The sequence below is a fragment of the Cnephaeus nilssonii genome (assembly GCF_951640355.1).
Source record: "Cnephaeus nilssonii genome assembly, chromosome: X".
In the NCBI taxonomy this organism is placed as follows: Eukaryota; Metazoa; Chordata; class Mammalia; order Chiroptera; family Vespertilionidae; genus Cnephaeus; species Cnephaeus nilssonii.
In genome coordinates, this window is record NC_137071.1 from 41,746,353 (window position 1) to 41,773,182 (window position 26,830).

Consider the following 26,830-nt stretch of genomic DNA (forward strand, 5'->3'; position numbering starts at 1 on the left):
AAATTTTTTAAAAAGAAGAAAAAAACAATTTACAATATCTAAGATTTAGAAACAGCCTAAGTGCCCATCAGTAAATGAGTTAATTAAAAAAATTGGTACATCTACACAATGGAATACTAAGCTGCTGTAAAAAGGAAGGAACTCCAACCATTTGCAACAGCATGGATGGAGCTGGAGAGCATTATGTTAAGTGAAATAAATCAGTCAGAGAAAGATAAATATCACATGATCTCACTCATTTGTGGATTATAATGAACAACATAAACTGATGAACCAAAACAGATCCAGAGATGGAAAAGCATTGATCAGATGCTCAAACCTTAGAGGGAATGTAGAGGAGGGTGGGGGTAATGGGGAGAGATCAACCTATGGACTTGTATTTATATAAGCATATAAGCATAACCAATGGACTCAGACACCAGGGGGATGAAGTCATGAACGTGAGTGGGGTGGGGGGGCCAATGGGGGATAAGGACACATATGTAATACCTTAATCAATAAAGAAAAATAATAAAAAATATTTTTATTGATTTCAGAAAAAAAGGGAAAGGGAGAGAGAGAGAGAAACATCAATAATGAGAGAGAATCATTGATCAGCTGCATCCTGCACACCCCACACTGGGGATTGAGCCCAATACTGGGACATATGCCCTGACCAGGAATTGAACAATCACCTCCTGGTTCATAGGTCAACACTCAACCACTGAGTCATACCAGCCAGGCTGGTTTTGTATTATAGCTATAAAAATTATAATCCATCTCCCAAAATATTTTATAAATAGCTAAATTATAAATAGATGAAAATGTGGAAAATATATACTTTTATATTGTCTCATTTATAGCTGTGATTTGAAAAGACATAGGAAAGAACTAAAGGATTACCTTCTAATTTTGTAAAACAAGGGTCCAAATAATTGATCAGATTAAGTTAACACCTATGATACTCAGTTTTCCCTTTGAAAAAAAAATGGGAACCTAGTAGAGCCAACCATACACAGTGATTATAAGTACGAAATGAGATAACTTCTGCAATTTTACCCAGCCTATCACCTAGTGGATGTATTCATTCCCCTTTTCACCCCTTTCCAACACAAACTCCCATACCCTTCTGCACCTCTTCTTTATCTCTTGCTAAAGTATATTCCCTCTATTACCAATCCTGTGAAATTCCCTTTATTTCAAAGCCATAAATCCCGAGTGCTTGATGAGATTTTCTATTAAAGGAAATGTATGTTCTTATGGCAATAACATCCCAGAGTAAAGTTATAATAGCACTAACATACCCTGACATCGTGTCCTTATCCTATTTTACAAGATTGAATAATTCTTTGTGTGTGTGTTTTTTTATTTTTTTATTTTCTTTCTTTCTTGATTAAGGTATCACATATTTGTCCTCATCCCCCCATTCCCATTCCAAACCCCTCCCCACGCATGCCCCCACACCCCTGTTGTCCGTGACCACTGGTTAGGCTCATATGCTTGCACACAAGTCCTTTGGTTGTTCTCTCCCCCCTATCCCCACCCTCCCCTACCTTCCCCCTGAGGTCCGACAGTCTGATCTATGCTTCCTTGTCTCCAGGTCTGTTCTTGTTCATCAGTCTATGTTGTTCATCATTTCCCCTAAATGAGTGAGATCATGTGCTACTAGAAATACACTTATAAGAACCAAAAATGAGACAAGCAATAATGGTTATGGTGACAGGCAAATGAATCAGTCTATAGTGAGTTTCTTTCTGGGCCAACAGTTCTTTTGAGACCCAATTTCAATGTCAAACAGTTCCTTATGTGTACATGTCAGCAATGATATTTCAATTCTGGATGGTGGACAAATGGTGGTAATGCAGGTTCGACCCTCTCTGGTTTGGTCCTGGGCAACCTGCAGTGACACACAGCTGCTGACTGCTAGTATGGCAAGGCACCACCAGCATCTTCCATCTCTGGACTGCTTCTCTTCTGTCTTCATGGCTGGAGTAGTCCTGTCAAGTCCTCTCTGTTTCAGGAATCCACATGGTCTCGGAGTTGTTTTCTGAAAATATACAAAGATATCCTCGACCAAAAGTTAATAAAGGAATCTTTTCTATAATTTTGACTTGCGATCCTTTTTTTATTTTTTTGCCCAAATGATTTTCCTTTGTCTTGTTTTGACCCCATGTATGTTTTACATGGGTGTCTTGCTGTTAGCATTACAAATGAAAGTTAATTTTCTAAAGTATAAATTTTCTAGATGTAATTTACTTACAGGATATTTTTCCCTACATGATATTATTCTACTATACCCCCTTTTTTGATTTAAATATTAGGAGGCTTTTGAAAATTTTATAATGTAGTTTGATAGCTTTTAAATTTTAATTTTTTGCACTATAATATGACTGCTTTAGGTTCATTACATGTTACACAATTTTACCATGAGATAAACTACTAATAAAAATTTTAGTTAATACTTTAGTAACACCTTTTTGTCCAGTACAATTAATTTTTCTAGAATATTTGCTTATTTCAATTAGCCAATTTAAATTAGCCTGAAAACTTGACTACTATTTTACTGTCAAATTTAATACTTTAACAACAATCTTATTTTACCCTGCAAATATTAGTGGAAAGGATTATTTGCCTTCTTGAGTAGGCCATGAGCATTCCTGCTGCTAGGCTGGATTTAGATATCAAAAACCCACTTTCCCACACCATGGGTACAAGACAACTCAAACAAGTCTTGTTACAGTGAGAGGGCAGCTGCTGTTGGCCAAGTCTCTGTCTATTACCCAGGTCCCAATTTGAGCTGGGCATGGGAAGTTAAGCAGCCATGGGGACAGAAGACCTCCCTCAGAAGGGGTGAGGGTTCAGGCCCCTGCAAAATTGGGGGGGGGTGAGGGTCTGTTTTGGAGACCGGGTGTAAGCTGACAGAGTCCTTGCACCCAAAGGGACCGACAAGAATTAGTCCCTTCCCATGCAGTGTCCCCTGACTTGTTTAGATCTAACTTGTTTTGATGGCACAATCCTATTGTCAGCAGATGAGTAGAATAAGAGAGACCTTTCATAGCTTATCAAAAGTCTGTAAATATTTACCAAGAACTTGGCTTCCTGACTTCTCTTAGAGATTAAGAAGAACAGAGAGTACATTCCTCTTTTTTGACCTCCTATTCAGTATTTGTGTATAAAAGGCATTGCATACTCAATAAAAGTTGCTGCAGTCTCTCAAAGACTCGCCGCCCTCCTGACCCCACTGTCCTGTCTTTCTTTCTTTTCTCAATTCCCACCTCCCTACCTCAGCCCGGTTCAACCCGTCAGGCTGGTCCCTGACAAATTGGAGCCTGAACAGGGACCTGAGGACTTGGGAATCACGGTGAGGAACTCCTCAAGGTAAAGAGTGCACTCGATAAGAAGTGAGGAGAAATGTTTTGATAGTCGGGAGTAAAGCATGGGACAAGTAGAGTTTAGAGAAAATGCCCTTTATGGGAAAATGTTGAAGTCTATGTGATCACAAAATAATGTTGTTTCTTGTTCAAATTAGAATCTTAGTGTGTGTATGGAATTTAAAATCGGTAATAAGTGAAACTCCACTACTGAAACTGCCTCTGGTGAGGAGAAATTCAAAGGTGGCAGGAGAGGGCAAGGCTATCTGCTCTCCCACAATAAGATTACTTGCAATGAGATTACTTAAGGTTACATTTAAAAATTATAAGAGAACTATGAGGGAAATGCTAATCTTGGCCAAATTGGGTGTGAGTTATTACTTCAGAAAGCCAAAAAGAAAGAAAAAATTTGAGATCTGTCTTTATCTATTAAGCATGAAAAGAAATGCGGCCAGATCTGTTATTAATGTTTCCCCTGAAGTAAGCAGGATATGGGGGAAGAGAGAGACACGTGATGATCCAATATGGATGCCCACTCTCCCAGTATACAAATTTAAAGTTTCCTTTCTCGCCATGAAAAGGTCTTAAAAATTTAGAAATGTGTCTGGAATTTCTGTGCTAGTGGGGAGAGAACTTAGCTGTAAGACAGAATGTGCGCATAGTCTGATTTCGGACATTTAGATTGTCTTCAGCTGGAATCTCTCTGCAAGAGCTATAGAAAATTAAAAACCCAGAACTGGTTATTTTTCCTAAGAAAAACGGTGAAAAAGTCTTCTTAAAAGAAATTCAAGCTAATTCCAGCAACAAGATTCGCATTTCCATAATAAAGAGTAGTTTTTAAAATGCTAATAAACCTTGTCAAAAAGAACTTTTAAAGCCTTCAAGAAAATAAGTAAATTTGTCTCTGTCATAGAATTTATCCAAAGTGATGCTTTAAAATAATTATAATTGACTCTAGAATCTCAAAGAAATTGTTAAAATATAGATAAATAATATATTAATTATGAAGATCTAAGTAGCCTAGGTAACTGGCTACGCCCTTTACTAATAGAGGAAGAAGGCTGCTTGCCTTTCCCCCAGCAGACAGCTCAGTCTCCTGCCAGTAACCATCTTTGAAGAATATGGTAATTTACATTCAAATAAACCAAACCTGGTTTTCCAGAGCCACTGGCAAATAAAAAGTAAAGTTTAAATTTGCCTCAAAAAAACCTAGAGGACAGAATTAAAGCTATTAATTAATTATGTCTTGTGAAGTATAAGAACTTATTTTTGAGAAAATAAAATGTTGTACTTTCTCTAATAACAGTTTAAAATCTAATTGATATCTTAAGAAAATTATAAAAGGTATTATAATCTTTAAATCATATATGGATGGATATATATATATATATATATATATATATATATATATATATATATATATATATTTGATGGGGGTTTTTTTCCATGTTAAAATTTCAAGGTCTTAACAGAGATGATTCTTGGAAAGCTCCAAGGGCCCAGAGTTATACAAGAAATTTATTCTCTCTCCTTAAAGGAAATGTTTTAAAACAGATCTAATATACTTGAAGTTACATGGAAAGCCTTATCAAATAAGAATTAATAGATTTTTTTAAAAAATATTATAAAGGTTTCTGCCTCTAAGAGGTACAAAAATAGAACTAAGACCTTGTCTATACAAAAAGAAATTAACAGCCAGTTTGAAATTGAATTGCCATGGCCTAGAGCAAAGAATATCCTTACATAATATTATTCTACAATGTCATTATAATTTTGAACCCTTTGCACTCGCTTGCTTTTTTCTCGAGCTGCTACCGATGCTAACCATGTCGAGTCACACTTGACATCCGAGTGCAAAAGGTTAATATTTTACAACAGTATATTGTACATTTATCCCAAACAAACTTACAAACTAGTTCTTTGAATGTTTGGCAGCAATTTTAAAAAGGAGTTGAGGCCTCTTGGGAAGGCACTTGAGCATTCTATATTGGTCTCTCTTACCCTTTTTGCCAACAGGGACACTCCCACAGCTAGTGCCTCAGCTTTCTGTTCATACTAAAGTTAAAGCCTCGTGGTGGCTAGTACCATGGATCTGTCTCTTGCCCAATGGCGTGATCTGGGCCCTCCCTAGAGAAGAAACCTGGGTTCTCCAAGATATATGATCAGTGTCGAGGCCCCGTCAGTAGGCGAGGGGATCCCAAGGCAGGTGCTGGGTGTAGAGGCCACGGGGGCATAGGATACCAAGGAGACAGAACTAAACCTCACATCACCCTGCTTGGCCCCAAAGGATGGCTGGTTAGCCAGAGACGGGTAAGATTCCTCAAGGAAGGAACAATCTAAGACAGGTACAGTCACAGAGGGGCCATCAGGAGAGAACTTGGGGGTCAACAGAGGTGGGGCACAGATCCTCACCCCCCCAACATTTTAGGGGCTTGAACACTGGCTCCTTCTGAGGGAGGTTTCCTGCCCCATGGCTACTTCACGCTTCCCACGCCCAGCTCATATCAGGACCCAGGCAACAAACAGAGACTTGGCCAAGCTCATATCGGGACCCAGGCAACAGAGACGTGGCTGACAGCAGCTAACCTATATCTAAATCCAGCCTAACACCAGGAATGCTCAGGGCTTTCTCAGGGATGCAAATAATCCTTTGCATTAATATTTACAGGGTAAACTAAGATTGTTGTTAGAGTATCAAATTTGAAATAGTAGTCAAGTTTTTCAGATTAATTTAAATTTGCTAATTGAAATAAGTAAATATTTCATCTCATAGTACAATTACTTAACATACAGTGAACCTAAAGCAGTCATATTATTGTGCAAAAAATTAAAATTTAAAATTATTGAAACAGCTACTATAAGACACACTAATTCAGAGGAACTTTTCATTTAATTTTCAGTTTTTAAAATGTTATTTGAAAATGACAATTTCCCTGTATTATTAGAAGCAATGTCCTCAATATATTATCCGTGCCAACTTTAGGGGTAAATCCCCGAGGACTTAAACCTAATCAAATATGGCAAAATAAATACCACTCAATTGTAGAAAGAGCCAATCTTACTCTTAAAATCATTTACTAAAACAAAAAGGGGGAGAGAGATGTTATGTGTCACTTCAAGAGAAGCTCAGTTATGCTTTTTATACTTTAAAAAAAAATTTGAATTGTGATGCAGAGAATCGTACAGCAGGTGAAAGGCATCAGGCCTCCTTTACAATAGCCTCCACCAAGTCAGCTAGGTGGAAGGAAGCATAAACCAGAAAAGAGTTTTATCAGATTCAGTAATAATGTGGGGAAGAAGTTGTATTTCATATCTTTCCAGAAGGAGCAATGCAGCCAATTCAGGTGCCAGAACATCCGTGTGTCACCACAATGGACTCAGAGAAGCTCCTGTGTCCCTTCACTCAAAAGGACTAAGTACTGCCCTGATGACAGCAAAGCGGAAGAAGAAAACTAAAAGCTACGCAAGGGACTGAGGTACCAACATAGGGTCATCTGAAGAAGTTAATGACTGAAGTGCAGCAGATTGTGGAAAAGCAAGAAGTTGAAGCTACTTCTTCAACCATGTTCCTATACACCAGCAGCACAAGAGACTTTCATTTAGTAGCTGAAAATGTTAACATGTCCATAGTTTTGATTTTTCTCTTAATGTTTTGTTATTATTTAGGTGCCAGAGTTTTGCTCTTAACATTCAAGTTTTGAAAATGATAACATGTATGAAGTTTAGTTTTACATTGGCATTGTTTGCAATTGTTTTAATATTAGAGCTTTATTATTAATGTTTAAATTTTACTTTTATTAGTAGTAGCTTAAAATAAAATAGAGAAGGGGGAACTGTTGGAGACAGGGTGTACGCTGACAGAGTCCTTGCACCCAAAGGGACCGACAAGAATTAGTCCCTTCCCATGCAGTGTCCCCTGACTTGTTTTGATCTAACTTGTTTTGATGGCACAATCCTATTGTCAGCAGATGAGTAGAATAAGATAGACCTTTCATAGCTTATCAAAAGTCTGTAAATATTTACCAAGCACTTGGCCTCCTGACTTCTCTTAGAGATTAAGAAGAACAGAGAGTACATTCCTCTTTTTTGACCTCCTATTCAGTATTTGTGTATAAAAGGCATTGCATACTCAATAAAAGTTGCCGCAGTCTCTCAAACACTCGCCGCCCTCCTGACCCCAATGTCCTGTCTTTCTTTTCTCAATTCCCACCTCCCTACCTCAGCTTGGTTCAACCGGTCAGGCTGGTCCATGACAGTCTGTGCCCCACCTCTGTTGCCCACCAAGTTCTCTCCTGATGTCCCCTTTGTGACTGTGCCTCTTAGATTGTTCCTTCCCTGAGGAATACGACCTGTCTCTGGCTAATAAGCCATCCTCCGGGGCCAAGCAGGGTGATGTGAGGTTCAGTTCTGTCTCCTTGGTAACCTATGCCCCCATGGCCTCCATGCCCAGCATCTACCTTGGGATCCCCTTGCCTGCTGACAGGGCCCCGGCACTGATCACATATCTTGTGGAACCCGAGTTTCTTCTCTAGGGAGGGCCCAGCTCACCCCACTGGGTGAGAGACAGATTCATGGTGCCAGTCATCACGAGGCTTCCACTTTGGCATGAAAAGAAAGCTCAGGCAGCAGCTGTTGGCAATTGGATTGTGAGAAGAGGGTCCCTCTTGGCCAAAAGGGCAAGAGGGACCAATATAGAATGCTCAGGTGCCTTCCCAGGGGGCCCTCTACACAATGGAAGGGATTAAATCCTTTCATGTTCTTTTAAATTGCTGCCAGACATTCAAAGAATTAGTGTGTAAGTTTGTTTGGGTAATTGTATATTATGCTGTTGTAATTCTAAAATATCTAGAGATGTGTTACCTTTGTCTCCAAGCACCAAAAATATGATTTTTTATTTATCCCCAAGGGTGTGAGGAACTATTATAGGTAATGGGGGTAACACAAATCTGGGAAAAATTATAATGACATTGTAGAATAATATCATGTAAGGATATTCTTTACTCTAGGCCATGGCAATTCCATTTCAAAAAACTGGCTGTTAATTTCTTATTGTATAGACAAGGTCTTAGTTACATTTTCTGCACCTCTCCCAGGGGCAAGAGGTGATAGTCCCTTTCTTTGGTGTCCACACAAGCCAGAAACCTATTTAATTTTACACACAAAGGGGCAGTGGTTTGATTTTGTGTCATACAAAAGGGAAGCTGGGTGGAGACCCCTGTATAATTATACTTTATTGCCCCACTCATGGTCCTCCTGGCTGACCAAGGTGTTTGGTATTATTGGTGACTACATTAGACAGGGGATCAGCCCACGTAAGGGGTCTTATCCATGAAGGGTCAAGAGCATAAGTCCAAAATACATCCCCATTTGCCCCAGGTAATATTACCGTACAGCTGATGATTGCTAGCATGGCTAGAAAGACATTCTCAGGCATTCTTGGGTTTCTGGTTACCTCACAATTTCTTCCCTGAGGTTTGACGTTCTGATTGATGTTTCTCTTTCTCTGGATCTATTTTTTTCCCCATCAGGTTATGTTGTTCATTATATTCCACAGATGAGTGAGATCATGTGATATTTATCTTTCTCTGCCTGGCTTATTTCACTAAGCATAAGGTTCTCCATCTCCATCCATGTTGTTAAAAATGGTAAGAGCTCCTTCTTTTTTAACGCAACGTAGTATTCAATTGTGCAGATATACCACAGTTTTTTAATCCACTCATCTGCTGATGGGCACTTAGGCTGTTTCCAAATCTTAGCTATGGTGAATTGTGCTGCTATGAACATAGGGGTGCATATATCCTTTCTGATTGATGTTTATAGTTTCTTGGGATATATTCCTAGAAGTGGGATCACTGGGTCAAATGGGAGTTCCATTTTTAGCTTTTTACGGAAACTCCATACTGTTCTCCACAGTGGCTGCACCAGTTTGCATTCACACCAGCAGTGCCCGAGGGTTCCTTTTTCTCCGCATCCTCGCCAACACTTGTCATTTGTTGACTTGTTGATAATAGCTATTCTGAAAGGTGTGAGATGGTACTGCATTGTGGTTTTGATTTGCATCTCTCTGATGATTAGTGACTTTGATCAGGTTTTCATATGTCTCTTGGCCTTCCTTCTGTCTTCTTTCGAAAAGTGTCTATTTAGATCAGTTGCTCATTTTTTATTGGGTTGTTTATCTTCTTTTTGTTAAGCTGCATGAGTTTCCTGTAAATGTTGGAGAATAAACCCTTATCGTTGACATCATTGGCAAATAGGTTCTCCAATGCAGTCGGCTTTCTTGTAGTTTTATTGATGGTTACCTTTGATGTACAAAAGCTTCTTATTTTCATGTATTCCCATTTGTTTATATTCTCTTTAGTATCCATTGCCCTAGGAGCAGTATCAGTGAATAAATTGCTTCGGCATATGTCAGAGATTTTTTTGCCTGTAGATTCCTCTAGTATTTTTATGGTTTCCTGTCTTATGTTTAAGTCCTTGATCCATTTTGAGTTTATTTTTGTGTATGGTGTAAGTTCGTGGTCTAGTTTCATTTTTTGCATGTATCTGTCCAATTTTCCCAACACCATTTATTGAAGACACTGTCTTGACTCCATTGTATGTTCATGCCTCCTTTGTCAAATATTAATTGAGCAAAGTGGCTTGGGTCGATTTCTGGGTTCTCTATTCTATTCTATTGATCTATATGTCTGTTCTTGTGCCAATACCAGGCATTTCTGAGAACAGTGGCTTTGTAATATAGCTTGATATTGAAATCCCTCTTACTTTGTTCTTCTTTCTCAGCATTGCTGTAGCTATTCGGGGTCTTTTTTTATTCCAGATGAATTTTTTGAAAGTTCGTTCTAGGTCTATGAAATATGCTGTTGGTATTTAATGGGAAGTGCATTGAATCTATAGATTGCTCTGGGTAGTATGGATATTTTTATGATGGTGATACTACCAATCCATGAACATGGTATGTTCTTCCATCTGTTTATGTATTCCACTATCTCTTTTTTCAGTGTCGTGTACTTTTCCACATATAGGTCTTTTGCCTCCTTAGTTAAGTTTATTCCTAGGTATCTTAATTTTTGTGGTGTGATGGTAAATGGGATTGCTTTTTTAGTCTCTCTTTATGTAAGTTCATTATTGGTGTATAGAAATGCCATGGATTTATTGGCATTAATTTTGTATCCTGCTACATTGCAAATTCATATATTAAGTCTAATTTTTTGACAGAGTCTTTAGGGTTTTCTATGTACAGTATCATATCATCTGCAAATAAAGACAGCTTTACTTCTTCTTTTCCAAAATGGATGCCTTTTATTTCTTCTTCTTGTCTGATTGCAATGGCTAGTACTTCTAGCACTATGTTGAACAGGAGTGTTGAGAGTGGGCATCCCTGTCTTGTTTCTGTTCTTAGGGGAAATACTTTTAGTTTTGCCCATTGAGTATGATGTTGGCTGTGGGTTTGTCATATATGGCTTTTATTATGTTGAGGTATGATCCTTCTCTTCCCACCTTGCTGAGAGTTTTTATCAAGAAGGGTGTTGTATTTTGTCAAATGCTTTTTCTGCATCAATTGATATGACTATGTGATTTTTATCTCTCAATTTGTTTATGTGATGTATCATGTTTATTGATTTGCGAATATTGTACCATCCTTGCATCCCTGGGATCAATCCTACTTGGTCAAGGTGTATGGTCTTTCTGATGTACTTCTGGATCCGATTTGATAGAATTTTGTTAATGATTTTGGCATCTATGTTCATGAGAGATATTGGCCTGTAATTCTCTTTTATTGTGTTATCTTTATCTGGTTTTGGTATTAGGGTGATGCTGGCTTCATAGAAGGAGCTTGGAAGTGTACCTTCCTCTTGAATTTTCTGGAATAGTTTGAGGAGGATAGGTTTTACTTCTTCCTTGAATGTTTGGTAAAACTCCCCTGTGAAGCCATCTGGCCCCGGGCTTTTGTTTGCTGGAAGCTATTTGATGACTGCTTCAATTTCTTCCATAGTTATCATCCTATTGAGATTTTTAGTATCTTCCTGAGTAAGTTTTGGAAGGTTGTATTTTTCTTGGAATGTGTCCATTTCCTCCAGGTTGTCTAGTTTGTTAGAATAGAGTTGTTCATAGTATTTTTTAATAATCCTTTGTATTTCACGAGGTCTGTTTTTATTTCTCCTCTTTCATTTCTGATTTTGTTTATTTGGGTCTTCTCTCTTTGCTTTTTAGTGAGCCTGGCTAGAGGTTCATCAATCTTGTTTATCTTCTCAAAGAACCAGCTCTTGGTTTTATTGATCTTTAGTATTGTGTTTTTTGTTCTCTATGTCATTCATTTCTGCTCTGATCTTTATTATTTCCTTTCTTCTGCTCACTGTGGCTTTTCTTGTTGCTCCCTTTCTAATTCTTTGAGTTGTTGGGTTAGGTGATTTATTACCATTTTTTCTTGTTTTTTGAGGTAGGCTTGTAGAGCTATACATTTCCCTCTCAGGACTGCTTTCATTGTGTCCCATAGGATTTGCATTGTTTTGTTTTTATTGTCATTAGTCTCCAGGATGTTTTTAATTTCTTCTTTGATCTCATTGTTAACCCAATCAATGTTTAATAGCATGGTATTCAGCTTCCAAGTGTTTGAATTTTTTGGAATGTTTTTATTGCATTTAATTTCTAATATTATGCCATTGTGGTCTAAGAAAATGCTTGATATGATGTCAATCTTTTTTAATTTGAGAAGACTTTGTTTGTGACCCAATATATGGTCTATTTTTTAAAATGTCTCGTGTGCACTTGACAAGAATGTATATTCCGTGGCTTTGGGGTGAAATGCTCTGAAGATGTCTATTAGGTCCATTTGATCTAGTGAGTCATTTAGCATTGCTGTTTCTTTGCTGCTTTTTTGTCTAGATGATTTATCCAGTGATGTCATTGGTGTATTAAAGTCCCCTACTATGATTGTATTGATGTTGATCTCTCCCTTGATATCTTCCAGGAGTTTTTTTTATGTATTTGGGTGCTCCTGCATTTGGTGCATATATGTTTATCAGGGTTATAGCCACTTGTTGTATCAATCCCTTTATTATTACGAAGTGGCCTTCCTTATGTCTTGTTATGGCCTTTACTTTGAGGTCTATTTTGTCAGAAATAAATACTGCTACCCCAGCTTTTTTTTTCATTTCCATTTGCCTGAAAGATGTTTTTCCATCCCTTCACTTTCAATCTGTATGAGTCCTTTTTCCTGAGGTGGGCCTCTTGTAGACAGCATATATATGTGTCGTGTTTTTTTACCCATTCAGCCACTCGATTTCTTTTGATTGGAGTATTTAGTTCATTTACTTTTAAAGTTATCATTGAAAGGTACTTATTTGTAGCCATTTTTATTTTTTGTGTCTGTGTTCCTTCTTACCTTTTCATTTCTTCTTTTTACACCAGTCCCTTTATCATTTCTTGCATTGCTGGCTTGGTAGTGATAAACTCCCTTAGGTTTTTTTTTGTTTGTTTTTTTGTTTGTTTGTTTGTTTGTTTGTTTTCTGTGAAGCTCCTTATTTCCCCTTCAATTTTGAATGATAAGCTTGCTTTTCTGGCCTGATGTGTTTCTGTTGAGAAATCAATTGATAATCTAATGGGTGTTCCTTGTATGTAACTTTCTGTCTCTCTCTTGCAGCCTTTAAGATTCTCTCTTTGTCCTGAATATTTGCCATCGTAATTATGATGTGTCTTGGTGTGGGTCTTTTCAGTTTCATCTTGTTTGGGACTCTCTGTGCTTGTGTGACTTTTTTCTTCACCACATCAGGGAAGTTTTCTGACATTATTTCTTCAAATAGTTCTTCTAACCCTTGTTCCTCTTCCTGTTGTTCTGGCACCCTTATTATTCATATGTTGCTTCGTTTCATGTTGTCCCATATCTCCCTTAGGCTCTCCTCCTATCTTTTAATTTTTTTCTCTAATTGCAATTCAGTTTGGCTGTGTTTTGCTTCCCTGTCTTCTAGTTCACTAATTCGGTCCTCCACTTCTCCTAGTCTACTGTTGAAACTTCCCATGGTGTTTTTTATTGCAGCTTTATCACTCCTCATTTCTTCTTGATTCTTACATAAGTTATTGATTTTTTCATCCATTTCTTCTTGATTCTTGCATAAGGTATTCATTTTTTCTTCCATCCGATTTATGGACTCTATGACCCTTATTCTGAATTCTTTTTCTGACATATTGCATGCCTCTGTTTCACTTAGCTGCCTTTCTGGCGCTTCCTCCTTTTCTTTCCTTTGGGGGTATCTTTGTCTACCCATTTTTGGTCTCACCAACTGATCTAGATGTCGAGCTTTGCAGGGGCTACTCCTTGGGTGGCAGTGGCTTCTCTGGCTGCAGTTGCTCCTTGGGCGGTTACAGTAGCAGCTGCTTCTCAGTTGGCAGCGGTTCCTCTGGTGTGTGCTGTTTGTAGCAATGGTGCCTCCTCTGGCTGGTGGGGGAGGCTGCTCATATAGCTGCTGTTCCTTGGATGGGGGTGGGCTGATTATGAGGTTGCTGCGGAACTGGCTGCTCACACAGCTCCTGCTCCTTGGACAGGGGCAGGCCACGTGAAGCTGCTGCTCTTAGGCCTGTGGCAGGTTGCTCACAGGGCTGCTGCTCCTTGGACAGGAGCAGGCTGCTCACATGTCTGTTGTTCACGTGGTTGCAGTGCCCTGGGCTAAAGCGTCGGGCCGGTCATAGGGGAACCTGCTTCTGAACTCACAGGAGCCTGTGGCCAGGGCAGCTGGTGCCTTGTTGACCATGGGATTACAGCCTAGGTAGCATGTCCCTGGCAGGGGTGGCTGTAGAGTCCCAGGTGTTATCTGAGGGCACTCTGGGTGGAATTGAGGCTGGGAACCCAGTTACAGCAGCTCTCCCCTTCAAAAATGCTAGGCCCCTAAGGACAAGGTGGCCTCTCAGTACTGTTTGCAATGGTAGCAGAAGCTGCCTAGTTAGGCGAGCCTGATTAGCCTGCCCCTGAAGGTCCTGTGGGATCTAACTGTGCCTCACACACACACACACACACACACACACACACACACACACACACACCACCTGACAACACGCTCCTCTTTTACTCCCTCACTCACTCATGCTCTTTCCCTCACTGCCGCATTCTTCCAGCCTCTGTAGTTGGGTCTGGGGTGTTATTGACCCTTTCGTGGATGGAGTTTCCTCTCCTGGTGTCTGGTTACGTGGCTTGCTCTCAAGCCCCTTGGCCTTACAAGATAAAATTCACCTCAACAAGACACAACACTGAGGGAACTAAGCACAAATGTACTCACGACACCAATAACCCCAATATAAGTGACCACCTGAGAAAAGAGAGATAAGGCAGAGAAAAGAGAGCACAAATGCTATGGAAGAGAGAGAAAAAGATATGGGATAAAAGACAAAGGAATAAGAGGATTGGGGCAGAATCTGTACAGGCTGAGCTTATATAGTGAAAATAAGATTAAGATTTGGATGAATATAGGGAGGACCTCAATTTAGTATTGAGGAAGTAGAAAGGAAATAAGTGGATGAGACGAAAGAGAATGAGAAGAAAAAATAATAAATTTACAAAAAATTGATTTCAAAAATGGTATAAAAAATTAAAAATAGCAAATAAAAAATAGTGATGAAAAATAATGCGAACAGAAATTTAAAAGCAACAAACAAAAACAGGAAAACAAAGAAGAAAAGAAGAAAGAAAAAAAGGATAAAAAAAGTGAATAAAAGTGGAGTGTCATTCCTTTGGCTGGCTTATGATTCCATTCATTTGTACTGTACTGTTTCTCCGTTTCCAGTTGCTGGGGCTAAAGATTACTCTTTAGGCCCGTTCCTATGTCCTCAGGGAGTATTCAGATTCGTTGTATTATTCAGGGTGTGATCTGGGTGTGGCTATATTGGTTGCCTGGAGACTGGAGGGAGGGGCTATCTCTCAGGAGAAAATGGCGACCGGGGCTTAGATATGACTCAGCACTAGACTGGATACCACCTCTCCTGGACCGCCACCTACTCTCCCCAGATTCCACAAGCCCACACCTTCTCCCACACCTAAGCCACGGGTAAGTGTCTGTATCTGAAAGGTCCTACAAACTAGGTTCAGTAGAGAAAGGCCCGGGCCCAAGCACAAGGAGGGACTGCATCTCTGCGAGCTTCTCTCTTGCCAGCACTGCGTGGTCTGGCCAGCCTTTCAGGGCTGCCTCTCAGCTCAGATCCAAAATCCAGACTCCAAGGTCCAAAATCCCCTACCTCCTGCAGTCCCATGGTCCCTTTATTTTTCCACAGACAGATGATTTGCCTGTCCTCAGGGACGTGGCTTGGCACCCTGTAGTTTCTCCCTGACCCTCTGGGCACAGAGGCCTGGCAGACTCTCCTGCCTAGATCCTTGATTTTACCTTTATCCAGGGGACCTCTGCCCTTCCCATGTGCAAACTATCTCACCAGCTGCGTCTCCTCGCCAAATTCGGGCTGAATTCCACTCATTTCAGCTGCTCACTCTACTTGCTCTGGGACAAGGCTCAGGACACGTCCGTCTATTCTGCCGCCATTTTCCCTCTCTCCTGATACTTAAATGCCATATATATATATATATATATATATATATATATATATATATATATATTAATTTCTACTAAAAATCAATATTTTCTGAGGCAGCTCTTGTTTATTTCATTCTCTGAAAGGAGCTGGAAATATAGATCAGTAATGTGGAAATTTATATTTCTGCAGGCTTTTTGGGCCAGGAAATGCTAAAAATTATAGAGAAAGCACATTGTGTTTTAAGAAAAAAATACCTAATCTTTTGGTCAGGAGACTTGGGTTCCTTTCATAGATTGTTATTTTGTCACATTATTTTTGTTTGTTTGTTTCTCTGTGCCTTGGTCTTCCTGGTGATAACTAATGGGCTTTCTTGCAGTTAACTTTACACAGAAGGGACGAGAAGACACTAAATTATTGAACTCCACAAATAATTTCCCCTTATCAACTCCCTGCCAAGATGGAATTAGTGGAGGGGTTAAAGAGGAGTAAAATGATACCTGAAGTTCTATTGAGTTTCTTAAAAAGAAAGATGCACAGAGCAATCCATGATGTCAGTATGATTCCATCTGATCCATAGGGTCCTCTCAGAAGCAGAGGCTCAGCTATCTGATCTGCTCATTTAGTTCTATCACAGATGAACCCTTCTTGCCAAGGGATGGGGACTTTAACATTGCTAGAATTTCTTTCTACCTTTAGAAGTCTCCAGTTCTTCTTTCTGTGTAAATACAAGTAAGCATCTCTTTCTCTCTTTCCCTGGCACCTGTGGTTTATTGACTACTCTCAAGTCATATCTTGTATAAAATGAGAAAAAAATTGGCAAGTCTGATATGTGAATGTTAGGGGAAATTCTGGATCATCTAACTTTTTTTTAAAACTAGATGATTGCCTAAGATAGACTTATTATTTTACAGATAAGGAAATAGGCCTAGATGGGTAAAATATCACATAGATTGAACCATGTAAAACTAAATATGCTTACTGCTTTTTGTTCCCTTAATGCTGGACTACCTTTTATGGTGTATGTATGCATTAGGATAAGTGAGTATACAATTGAGATTCTTGTAATAGCTGCTTGAGCATCAGTGGTCTGTGCTTCTCAATGCAGAAATTAATACTTAACTGAGGAAAAGGACTAGGGAAAGGGGGATTGAAAGAAATGGGATTTATAGATGTTGTAAGGGAACACAGTAGACACCTCATCTAGGATAACCTTGACTCTTATCATTTTGCATATACCTACCACCCAGGTAGATGAACAGGAGATAAGGGGCTATAGATACATGTTGTATGCTCTAAAATATTAGATGATGCTGAGACTTTTTCATAAATTTCAGATATTCTTTGTAGTCACATCTTAAAATCTTGATGTGGGCTGAGGTGATACTTGTTAACACCAGAGATAAGATTATGAAAGTCAAGAAACCAAAGAATTAATTATCTACCTCTTTCATCCTTAGCTGTCAAATCTTAATGCAGAGAGAAAAAAATATCTGAGTGTGATGTATATATGTGTGTATGTGTGCGGATTGGCTTGTTTTTGAAGAGCTTCAGATCATCTTAAGTAGAAATGAGGCAAACAGAAATAAAGCCAATCTCCACAAGAGCACACACCTTGACTCCAGGTTACTCTGGACTCCACTTTGCATCCTTCCTAATTGGATGACCATGAGTAAGTGAAATGTCTTACTATATGTCTTAAATTTTAGAAGAAGGTGTAAGTTTGCCACTTCCTCAGATTTCACTTTTGAAAAGTCTGGTGGCTTAGAAGAGATAGAAAGATCTAGGATGTATGAATGCAGTATGAGTTTCCAAATTGACTTATATGGTAGATATATACTGTAAAACAATAACAATAGCAGCAATGAAGCCACTCTGGAAATGGGTAAAATCCAGTGAGATTTTAAAGACCTCTTTAGCTGAAATAACCTTAAAACAGATAAAGACAAGTTTAATGACTAATATATATTTGAAATGTGCAGGTTGAACAACATTTGGACTTGGAATGAAACACTAAGAGGTTACATTCATGGATAACCAACAAGATAAGGCTGTTGTTGCCTCAGCCAATGGAGAAGACACTCTGAATAATGGGGTCAAAGAAAATGGTAAGGGAATTTAATTATAATACATAATATCTCTCCCAGTATTCCTTTGTTATTATTTTTCTATCCATAATGCTTGGGCAGGTTAAGTCTAGAATGCCTCTGATATTGATTTTAATCCTAAATTTTATTCCACCAAATCTCTAACTGGGCTAGAAGGGTCTCTAAGACATATCTAATCCAAACCCTTTGCTCTTCCAAATCATTTCTCTCAAATGAATACTTAAGTTCCTCAAAATCCCTAGTGAATTATAAATATGCTCTGATGTGAGGCTTGGAACATCTAGATTCAGTATGAGCTTCCAAAGAATAGGTCTGAAGAATAGGACTGGGCCTCATAGCTTAAAACAATGAATATCCTACCTTAGCATTTTGTTACCCTGAAAGCCTTGACTTTCCAATTAATTGAGCAGTCAGCCTACTTCTTTTCTACTTCTGAGGAAAGTCTCTGAAGGAAAAGCTGAATCTAAAGAAATAATGTATTTTACTCACATGAATATTCAATATGAAAATCAGGGTTGGTCTTTAACTGTGTAAATTCTTATTCTAAAGCTAAAGAAACTGAAGCTGAGTTTATATAATAAGATCAAGTACCAGAAACTGACCAAGGGAAAGAGAATTAATGAGTTTGGTCTAAAACCTTTAATTTTATTCCTGTCGTTTTTTTCCTTGTCTCTAGACTCAGAGAACCAGGATATGGCAATGAAGTCATTTGCAGCTCTAGAGGCTGCTGCACCTGTCCAGCCTATACCAATGGTTCAAAAAGAGACCCTGATGTATCCCAAGGGTCTCTTGCCTCTGCCCTCCAAGAAACCCTGTATGCAGAGCCCTCCCTCTCCTTTGGACCTGATTGATGCACCTGAGCATGCTGCTAATAGTGCTTCTGTGAATGCCATCTCCCTTACATCTGGTGTTGGAAAAGGCCTAAACACATGGTCGCTGCCTAATGAGTGTGAGAAAGCTTCATTTGCCATAATGGAGCCTGCAGGCTTGTCAGCTCTGAATGGGGACTGCCTCATGCAGCCAAGCCGGACTTGCTTGGGCTGCTTCATGGAATCTAAGGATGCAGTAGATCCTGAGCCAGGGATCAGTCTCAAAGTTGGTGATCTAAATAGGGATTATGAAACTTGTGCAGTCTCTGATATAGGGATTCAGTGTATTAATGCTGGAGAAAATATGAAATACGGAGAGCAGCTGCTCTCAGACCAGCTTCTCGGCTTCCCCCTACACAAATCAAGGGCAGGAGATAGACGAGAAGCTGAGAAACCTGACATCGACTTGGAAGATCCAGCTCAGAAAAGTTATTATGAGGCATTACTGTTAGATAAGTGCAACACGGAAGAAGCTTTGCTGGCAAATTCCAATCAGGATTGGGGTTACTTTGAGACTTTTATTAGTGAGAGTAAGATTGAACTTCTTGACCTATGTTCCAAGAATGAGCTGTCTGTCAACCTATTCTCTGAAGAAGATGTGGATAACTACATGTTTGATGATGACGAGTCAACACTGGGCAGTGATGTCTGCTCTCTGAAAATTAGATATGAGTCCTTCCAGGACAATGTTCGAGACAAGACCACCCTTCTGATGCAGGAGGATGCACAATTCAACTTTTTCCCCAGTGTATTTACTACCTGCTCCAAGCGGGAGTGTAAAAGTGGGGCCCTGAAGCAGAACAGCGATCTTTCCCAATTCAAGGTCCCTGATGTGAGCATCATCTGGGGAGAGGAAGATAAAAATCTAGACAAAAAGAAAGGCAAAGAAGAAGGGCAGGAAGACAAAGATGTAGAGAAAAAAGATGGAAAGGAAAATGGAGAAAAATCTGCCTTAAATAAACCATGCAGTGGGAGTGAGGAAGGGCAATTTAAGAATACAAAACAAGACCATCTTGCCAATTCCTTGGAGTCATCAGGGAATTTCAGTGATGACAGTTCCTTCAATGAAGTCTCTTATGATGCCATAGGAGAGATCAAAGACTATAGCCGCTATATGGCTCGGGACAATAATTCTGGTGGCTCCTCCACTCAGCAGAACTATGGGCTGCGAGTAAAGAGAAAAGTCAGGTACAGTGAAGATTATCTGTATGATGTTGACTCACTAGAGGGTGAAAAAGTAAATGAGAGGAAGGAATGGATTCCAGGTTGTTCCAAAGAGGAAGATGATGATGAATGGTGTCCCAAAAAGAGAAGAAAAGTAACCCGGAAAGAGCCCCCTGTTATTATCAAATACATTATCATCAATCGCTTTAAAGGTGAGAAGAACATGCTAGTGAAGTTGAGTAGGGTGGATGCTAGTGAGACAACAGTGAATTTGAGTGAACATCAGCTAAACAAATATGCCAAGCTGGCGCCCTTGAAGGGCTTCTGGCAGAAGAAGAAGAAGCAGAGAAACAGCAGCACAGACTCCAACAAGACACACTTATGCCCAAAGCAAATCTTTGAATCAGGTAGCTTTGAGGTGTCATTCCTGCCACCTGCTCGTAAACGAAAATGTAAACTTGGAAACAGGCACAGGATTCAAAGAATCCCATCCATGGAAACTTCAGCAAGTGCAAAGCAAGTTTCATTCTACAATGATCAGAGGCAAGCTAGTAGTCTTAAAGAAGAGGGAAGCCTGAACCATGCAGGGAAATCACCCCCTCTGGCTGCTCCCAGCTGTGCAAATGGATCACATTTAAATAACATCACAAGCCCTGACTCAATGAAATTCAAAGCCCAAGATGCAGAATTTAAGGGGCCAGAGAGGAAAGTGCTCAACAAAATCAAATTTAAAAGTGAAGCCAGATTAAAATCTAAGAAAATCAAAGCTGGGCAAGAAGGCAAGCCAGTTGTTCAAATGAGTCCACTTTTGGAAGACAGATCCTCCAAGACTGTTTTAAATAATGAAGCTATTGCTGGGACTTCAAACAGTTCTCATCTATCTGAATTTCATGAGGCAAAGATTGCTAAGAATTCTACTTTCCTACCAACAACCTGCTCTTCTGAAATGCCTCTATCATCTGCTAATGTTACCACCAATATACCTGTTATCCCTGGAGGGTATCTACAGACATTGTTAGATGCTTCTGACTTGTCAAATAATAGTGCTATCTCATACTTCACTCACCATTCTCCAGAACAAAATGAAGGCAGCCTCACTGATACAGACAAATCATTTGTACCTCTCCAACCTGCCCAGGACTGTGTGCTTTCCTCACCTTCTGAGTCTGAGCTACAGCAGCCATCCCAAAACTTCAAAATGGAATCAAGTGACTATGGAAATGTGTGGCCCAACAAGCCTACTTCTGGTCCCCAGGAATTCATGGCTGAAGTCTCAAGGGAGAGAGCCCCAACCCAATCCAGTGAATTTGGAGTCTCCCAGGTAGTGTCCATGGAAAATAACCTCACAGCTGTGACATACAATCCAACCTGCCTCAATAGCAGTGATGGTGGTTGCAACAAGGTCCTATATGCCTCTGTGCAAGACACCCATCTTCCATCTGATGAGTCTTATCAATTATGTCACTTTAATAATGGAGAGATATGCTTTCCTTTCCAGCAAGACCCAGTCAATATAGATGATAGTCGACTATTTAGCTTTGATTCCATGGCCCCACTCTCTGTCAATTCAAGCAATTATTGCTCTTTACGCTTGAAGTCCTATGAAAAGGATGCTGATGAGGATATCACCGATGACTTCCTGGCCCATTGTAGCCCCAAGCTGGTGATCCAGCAAACCATTGATGAAATATCACCACTAAAGGAATCCACTGACCTCTTGGATATCTCCAACTTCACTCCTGACAAATTCCGCCACTCTTCCCTCTCAGAGATGTCCCCACCTGACACCCCCAGTATTTCTCCTCAAATTACCAGATGTGAGAGTAGAAAGACACTAGGAACACTGAAGGGATTTCAAGAGGGTGTCCCAGGATCACTGGGCAATATGGACAAGATCAAGTGGGACTGCACTACCCTTCCACAGCAAGTCCAAGTGGAGGATGGATTTTCTTTAAATAGTCATCAGTTTCAGTTCCATATGTTCAATGATGATGATTCTGTCAGCCTGCTCCAAAAAAATCCTTGCTTATCAATATTTGATGATCCATCTGATAAAATGAATGCCAACAACAAAGTGTTGAAATCAAGAAAGAAAAGTTTTCCCAACAAGAGTGGGTCTATGAACCAAAGCTCTTCTCAGAAAAATACCAGGAAAAAATCCCCCAAAACCACCAACAAAGGGATTGAAAAGCCATCTGGCAAAACCTTCCGCCAGGTCCCTAAGTCAATAAAGAAAGGGAAATACATAGCTGCAATCAATGGAGAGAAAATGCAAATTGGCATTGGCCATGAGAGAGGTCAAATCAACAGCCTATCCTCCACAGGGAAGACACTGACCGAATGTATCCAACATGGTGGTCTTGGTGCCTCTATGAAGATGCCAAATCAGAAGGGACTTTCTAGAGACTGGGCTTCGGGTAAAGACAGCAGCCCAGGCTGGAGCAACATAAGCATGGGCACCAACACCAACAGCCTCCTAGATGATGACCAGCGGGAGTTTCAGGAGCCTTCTTATATCTTGTCTAACATTGCCTCTGGTATGGCAGATGTGCAGAGGTTCATGATGGCCTCCATAGAGCCCCTTTGGGAGCCCATGCAGCACCATGGGGACCCCAAAATATTCTATTCCCCTGAGTCCAATAGTCTAAAATTAAAAACCCTCAAAATATTGGCTGGGACACCACAGGAATCTAAGAAAAAAGTCAACAGTGGGTCACCAGGAGCCACTAAGAACCACAGGTCTATCAAGGGTGTGAGTAAAAGCAATGGGAAAGCAGCAATAGGTGATCCTGGTGATGCACACATGCCTGGTTATAACGAGGACTCTCAGTCTGCCTTCTTTGATAAAAAGTGTAATAACCTCAGTACTTTCGGTAATAATGGACCAACACACAAAAAGTTATATCGTCACAAATCCAGCACCAAGGCCCTGAGAGATGAGAAGTGTAAAGGAAAGCATGTGGAGCGAGAACAGGTCCAAAAGGATGAGGCTGGGACAGCTTCTTTTGAAAAACTGAGGTAATACTGCACCAAAATGGCTGAGATGATGCACCCTTAGCTTTACTACTACCTGATAAACCTACAGTCCATCATTTTCCCCCTCTTGAAAGCAGAAGTTTGCATGAAAGAAACTGCCCATTTCCCTTCTTTTTCAAATTAAAAAGGAAAGATAAAAGTGCATGAAAATCCCTATACTTTTAAACCACCCAAAAGATTGGGCTATTTGGTTGTGGCTTGGCTAGGTATAAATTCTGACAGGCTACTTTTTCTGCTATCCAATATTAGCTTTTACTTATTGACAAAATCAAACTAAAAATATGCTCTTGAATGATTTGGGGAAGGGAAGGGCTTTGCAGAAAGAAAAATGTTCAACAACAGAATTAAAAAGTTATACAGTCAAAAAGCCAAGATTATTTAAGCAAAAAAAATGTAATTTGGAAAGCAAAATTTAATTCATGCAGCAATTAGGAGTGCTTTCTAGTGGCCCCTGCTATTTCTATCTTTTTCTGCATCATGCGGTATTTAGTATGATGTAAACAAATTTAGATTTTGTGATTCCTTTGTGGGACATACTCTAAAACTAACTAAGATGGCATAAATTGTTTGGTTTTTCTGCAGGGATTCCGACTACAATCTCCTAAAAGCAGAAACAGCATTTTGGGTTTTACCTGTATTTGAAGAAGAGGCTCACATTTTCCAGAAAGACATTTGATGTTTGTATTTTATTTCTTTAAAAATATGCCTTGTGGTATGTATGTTGACATGTAAGTGCTTAAAGAAAAGAATTTTAAAGTGTGAGAATAAGTCTTTGAAAGCAAACTTTAATCTGATATTCTTTGTAAAAGACTTTAAAAGTCACACAGTTGCACAAGTAGTTTATGCACTATTAACCCAAGGGGAAAAAATGAAAACATTGTGCCAAACTACAAACAAGTGACTCTATTGTATATATTTTTACTTCTGGTCAACATTTGGTTGTGAGTATTTGGGGAGCTTATCCCTGTTGATTTATTAGAAATATTCCAGTAATTCTTGCTATTAACCACCACACTTATGTGGATAGCATCTATAGATCACAGTGGAAACACATGTTGTGCTACACAATTTACCAAAACTTAAAAATGCTATTTGAGATGTGCCAAATTTTCTTACCTCATCTCATAGATTCACCCCACAGTTTAAATATCATTAATGGATTTTAAGTATATTATATATGTGCATACGTACATTATTTAAAATTTTCAAACTCTACTGTACTATGTGGAAACATGAAGAATTAAGCATGGCACAATAAATGTTTGTTTGTTCCATTTTTGGAGGGTTAAAATGTCGTAAAAGTCTGGAAGTGATAACAGCTAAGTCCATCAGGGACCCAAGTATATACATTTACAGAATGTTTTATAAGGAAACAAAACAGCTGCTTTAAAGTTTGTTTTCTAAAAGCAAAATCTGTAGCTGAAAATTATTTAAAGTGCAAAGTTATATTGCTCATACTTTATATCTCAGTTTTATATATTTTATAATAGTCTGGGGTAAATTATAAAATAGCTATAAATCAACACTAATGATAAATTAAGTACATAGATTGTTTTTATTTAAATAGTTTCCTACATGTTTTATTCCAGTTTTGTCAAAAGTGCACTCATATCATGGCTTTAGTTGTTCTTTAAGTGCTTAATCTTGCAATGCCAATGCCATTTAAAGAAAACATTAAGGCATCTCAGTACAACTCTTATGGGTTAAGTGTGTGTGTGTGTGTGTGTGTGTGTGTGTGTGTGTGTGTCAGATAAAATGAACAATCTGTGGTAATGATTAATTTTGAGGCCATATATACTTAGTCTGAAGATGACTAGTATTTGAAACCACACACTATACTTAAATTTCAATTTATATATATTTTTGAAATCACATTTTTATTCAATCCTACCCCCCACTTTTTTAAATTTCACAGCTCCAATATCTCTTACTGCTAGCTTTTTTCTTCCCCTTTATTTACCAAATTACTTTTAACATTTGATCTATTTTCTTTGCACAGTTGAAGGTATGTGTGTCTGATGACTGATGCATTATGGCACAGATGAGATAATGGATGTGAAAGCGCTTTGTAGATCATAAAGTGCTATACAGATATAGGGGATTAATATTATTAATGTTGTTGGTTGTTGTTGTTGTTAACCTTACTATTCTTACTAATATTGTTACTAACCTATTAACTTTTGAATATATAGGCTGTGGGTGGGAGGGTGGAGAATAGTGGGTGGGAGAAAGGGGAACTTAAAAAAGGGTGGAGATGTTCAAAAGGGTATTTTAAGCAAAATATGAATCTACCTAGTTGTTGCCACCTAACAGAGAAGAAACATTTGAAAGTAGTCAGAAATGGAAGGAAGCCTGTCACATGTATTGATATACACACTTCCCAGTCCATGATTCTTTTCACCAGCCTGCTCTACTTCTTATAGCTAGGTTGCAAAATGAACAAGCCTGTGTTCTTGATGGTGTGATTGTGTGTGTCTGTAGGGATGAGTGGGTGAGGAGCATTTTTTGAAGCTGCTTCAGGCCTGGAAAATTACTTACTCAAAAGGCACCAGATGAAACATGTCTCCTGCTCTACAGCTGCCATCCAAAAGGGAAAATAATCAAACTGGAACACTTTCTTCTGTTTCTCCACTCTGATAGCTAGCTGTTTGCACTCAATTCTATGGCTGGTTCCTAGGGGCTGGTGTGTGTGTGGTGGGGGGTATATTTTGCAGCTGAATTTTGGTTTGGAATCACCAACTCTGCCTATATTGTGAACCCCAAGACTCCAGACTTCAAAATCACCTGCTGGCAATTAAAAGAAGAAATGAATAAAATGTTCCATGAATACAATGTGTTTCATAAAAAATAATTATGGGAGCAGTTATCTAGTTTTTCTCAGTAGCAGTCCAGCTTTGCAGAAGGGGTTGGGGTGGGGTAAAAGGAAAACCTGAAACCGTTGGAAAATTTTTCCTTTCAGACCTTGCTATTAGTCCTTTGGAATAGATTATCTTTCAGTTTCTCCTGTGGAGCTCATTAGGGGCCAATTCTATGGCATGGTTCATCCTTTTCTCTAAAAAGAATTTTCATTTAAAGTATCTTTTTATCTTTATTGTTGAGAGTATTACAGATGTCCTCCCATATTACCCTCTTGTCTCCCAACCTCTACCCCAGTTCCCATCCACCCCATGCCTTCACCACCTATTGTCTGTGTCCATGGGCAATGCATATGTGCATATAAATTGTTCAGTTAATCTCTTCCCAGCCCCTCCACCCCCTTCTCTCTGATATTTGAATATCTGTTCCATGTTTCCATGACTCTGTTCCTATTTTATTCATTATTTTATTGTGTTCACATATAAGTGAGATCATGTGATATTTATCTTTCTCTGACTGGCTTATTTTGCGTAGCTTTTTCTTTTTTTATATATATATGTTCTTATTGATTTTAGAAAGAGAAGAAGGGAGAGGGGTAGGAAGAGAGAAAAAAATAAACATCGATGTGAGAGAAAGAAACATCAACTGGCTGCCTCTTGCAGGCCCCCTACTGGGGATTGAGCTGCAACCTGGGCTTGTGCCCTGAACTGAAATCTAACTGGCAATCTTTTGGTGCATGAAACATCACTCAACCAACTGAGCCACACCAGCCAGGACTCCAGTGCAATCTTTTAATCCCTGAAGCCTGCATTTCCCATTTTATGAATCAATCATCTGAGATCAAGAAGACATGCCTGGGTAGGGTGGCCAGATTTATGCTTAGCCTTTTTTATTGGCCTACAGTGCATTATATGTTTTTAACATATAAATTAGTGACCTG

The 26,830-nt window shown here is 39.2% G+C and overlaps 1 protein-coding gene across 1 annotated transcript in view; it reads left to right on the plus strand.

Moving 5' to 3' along the window:
• NEXMIF (neurite extension and migration factor) overlaps positions 1-23,710 on the plus strand; it is a gene marked incomplete at its 3' end in the record, with an annotated part of 434,701 nt that extends 410,991 nt beyond the window's left edge. Inside the window, exons 2-4 of the mRNA XM_079765949.1 lie at positions 17,840-17,965; positions 18,642-23,016; positions 23,617-23,710. Of these exons, the coding sequence (XP_079622075.1) occupies positions 17,887-17,965; positions 18,642-23,016; positions 23,617-23,710 (4,548 nt within the window). The 5' untranslated portion in view covers positions 17,840-17,886. The remainder of the gene's footprint in view (positions 1-17,839; positions 17,966-18,641; positions 23,017-23,616) is intronic.
• Positions 23,711-26,830: the final 3,120 nt, after the last annotated feature.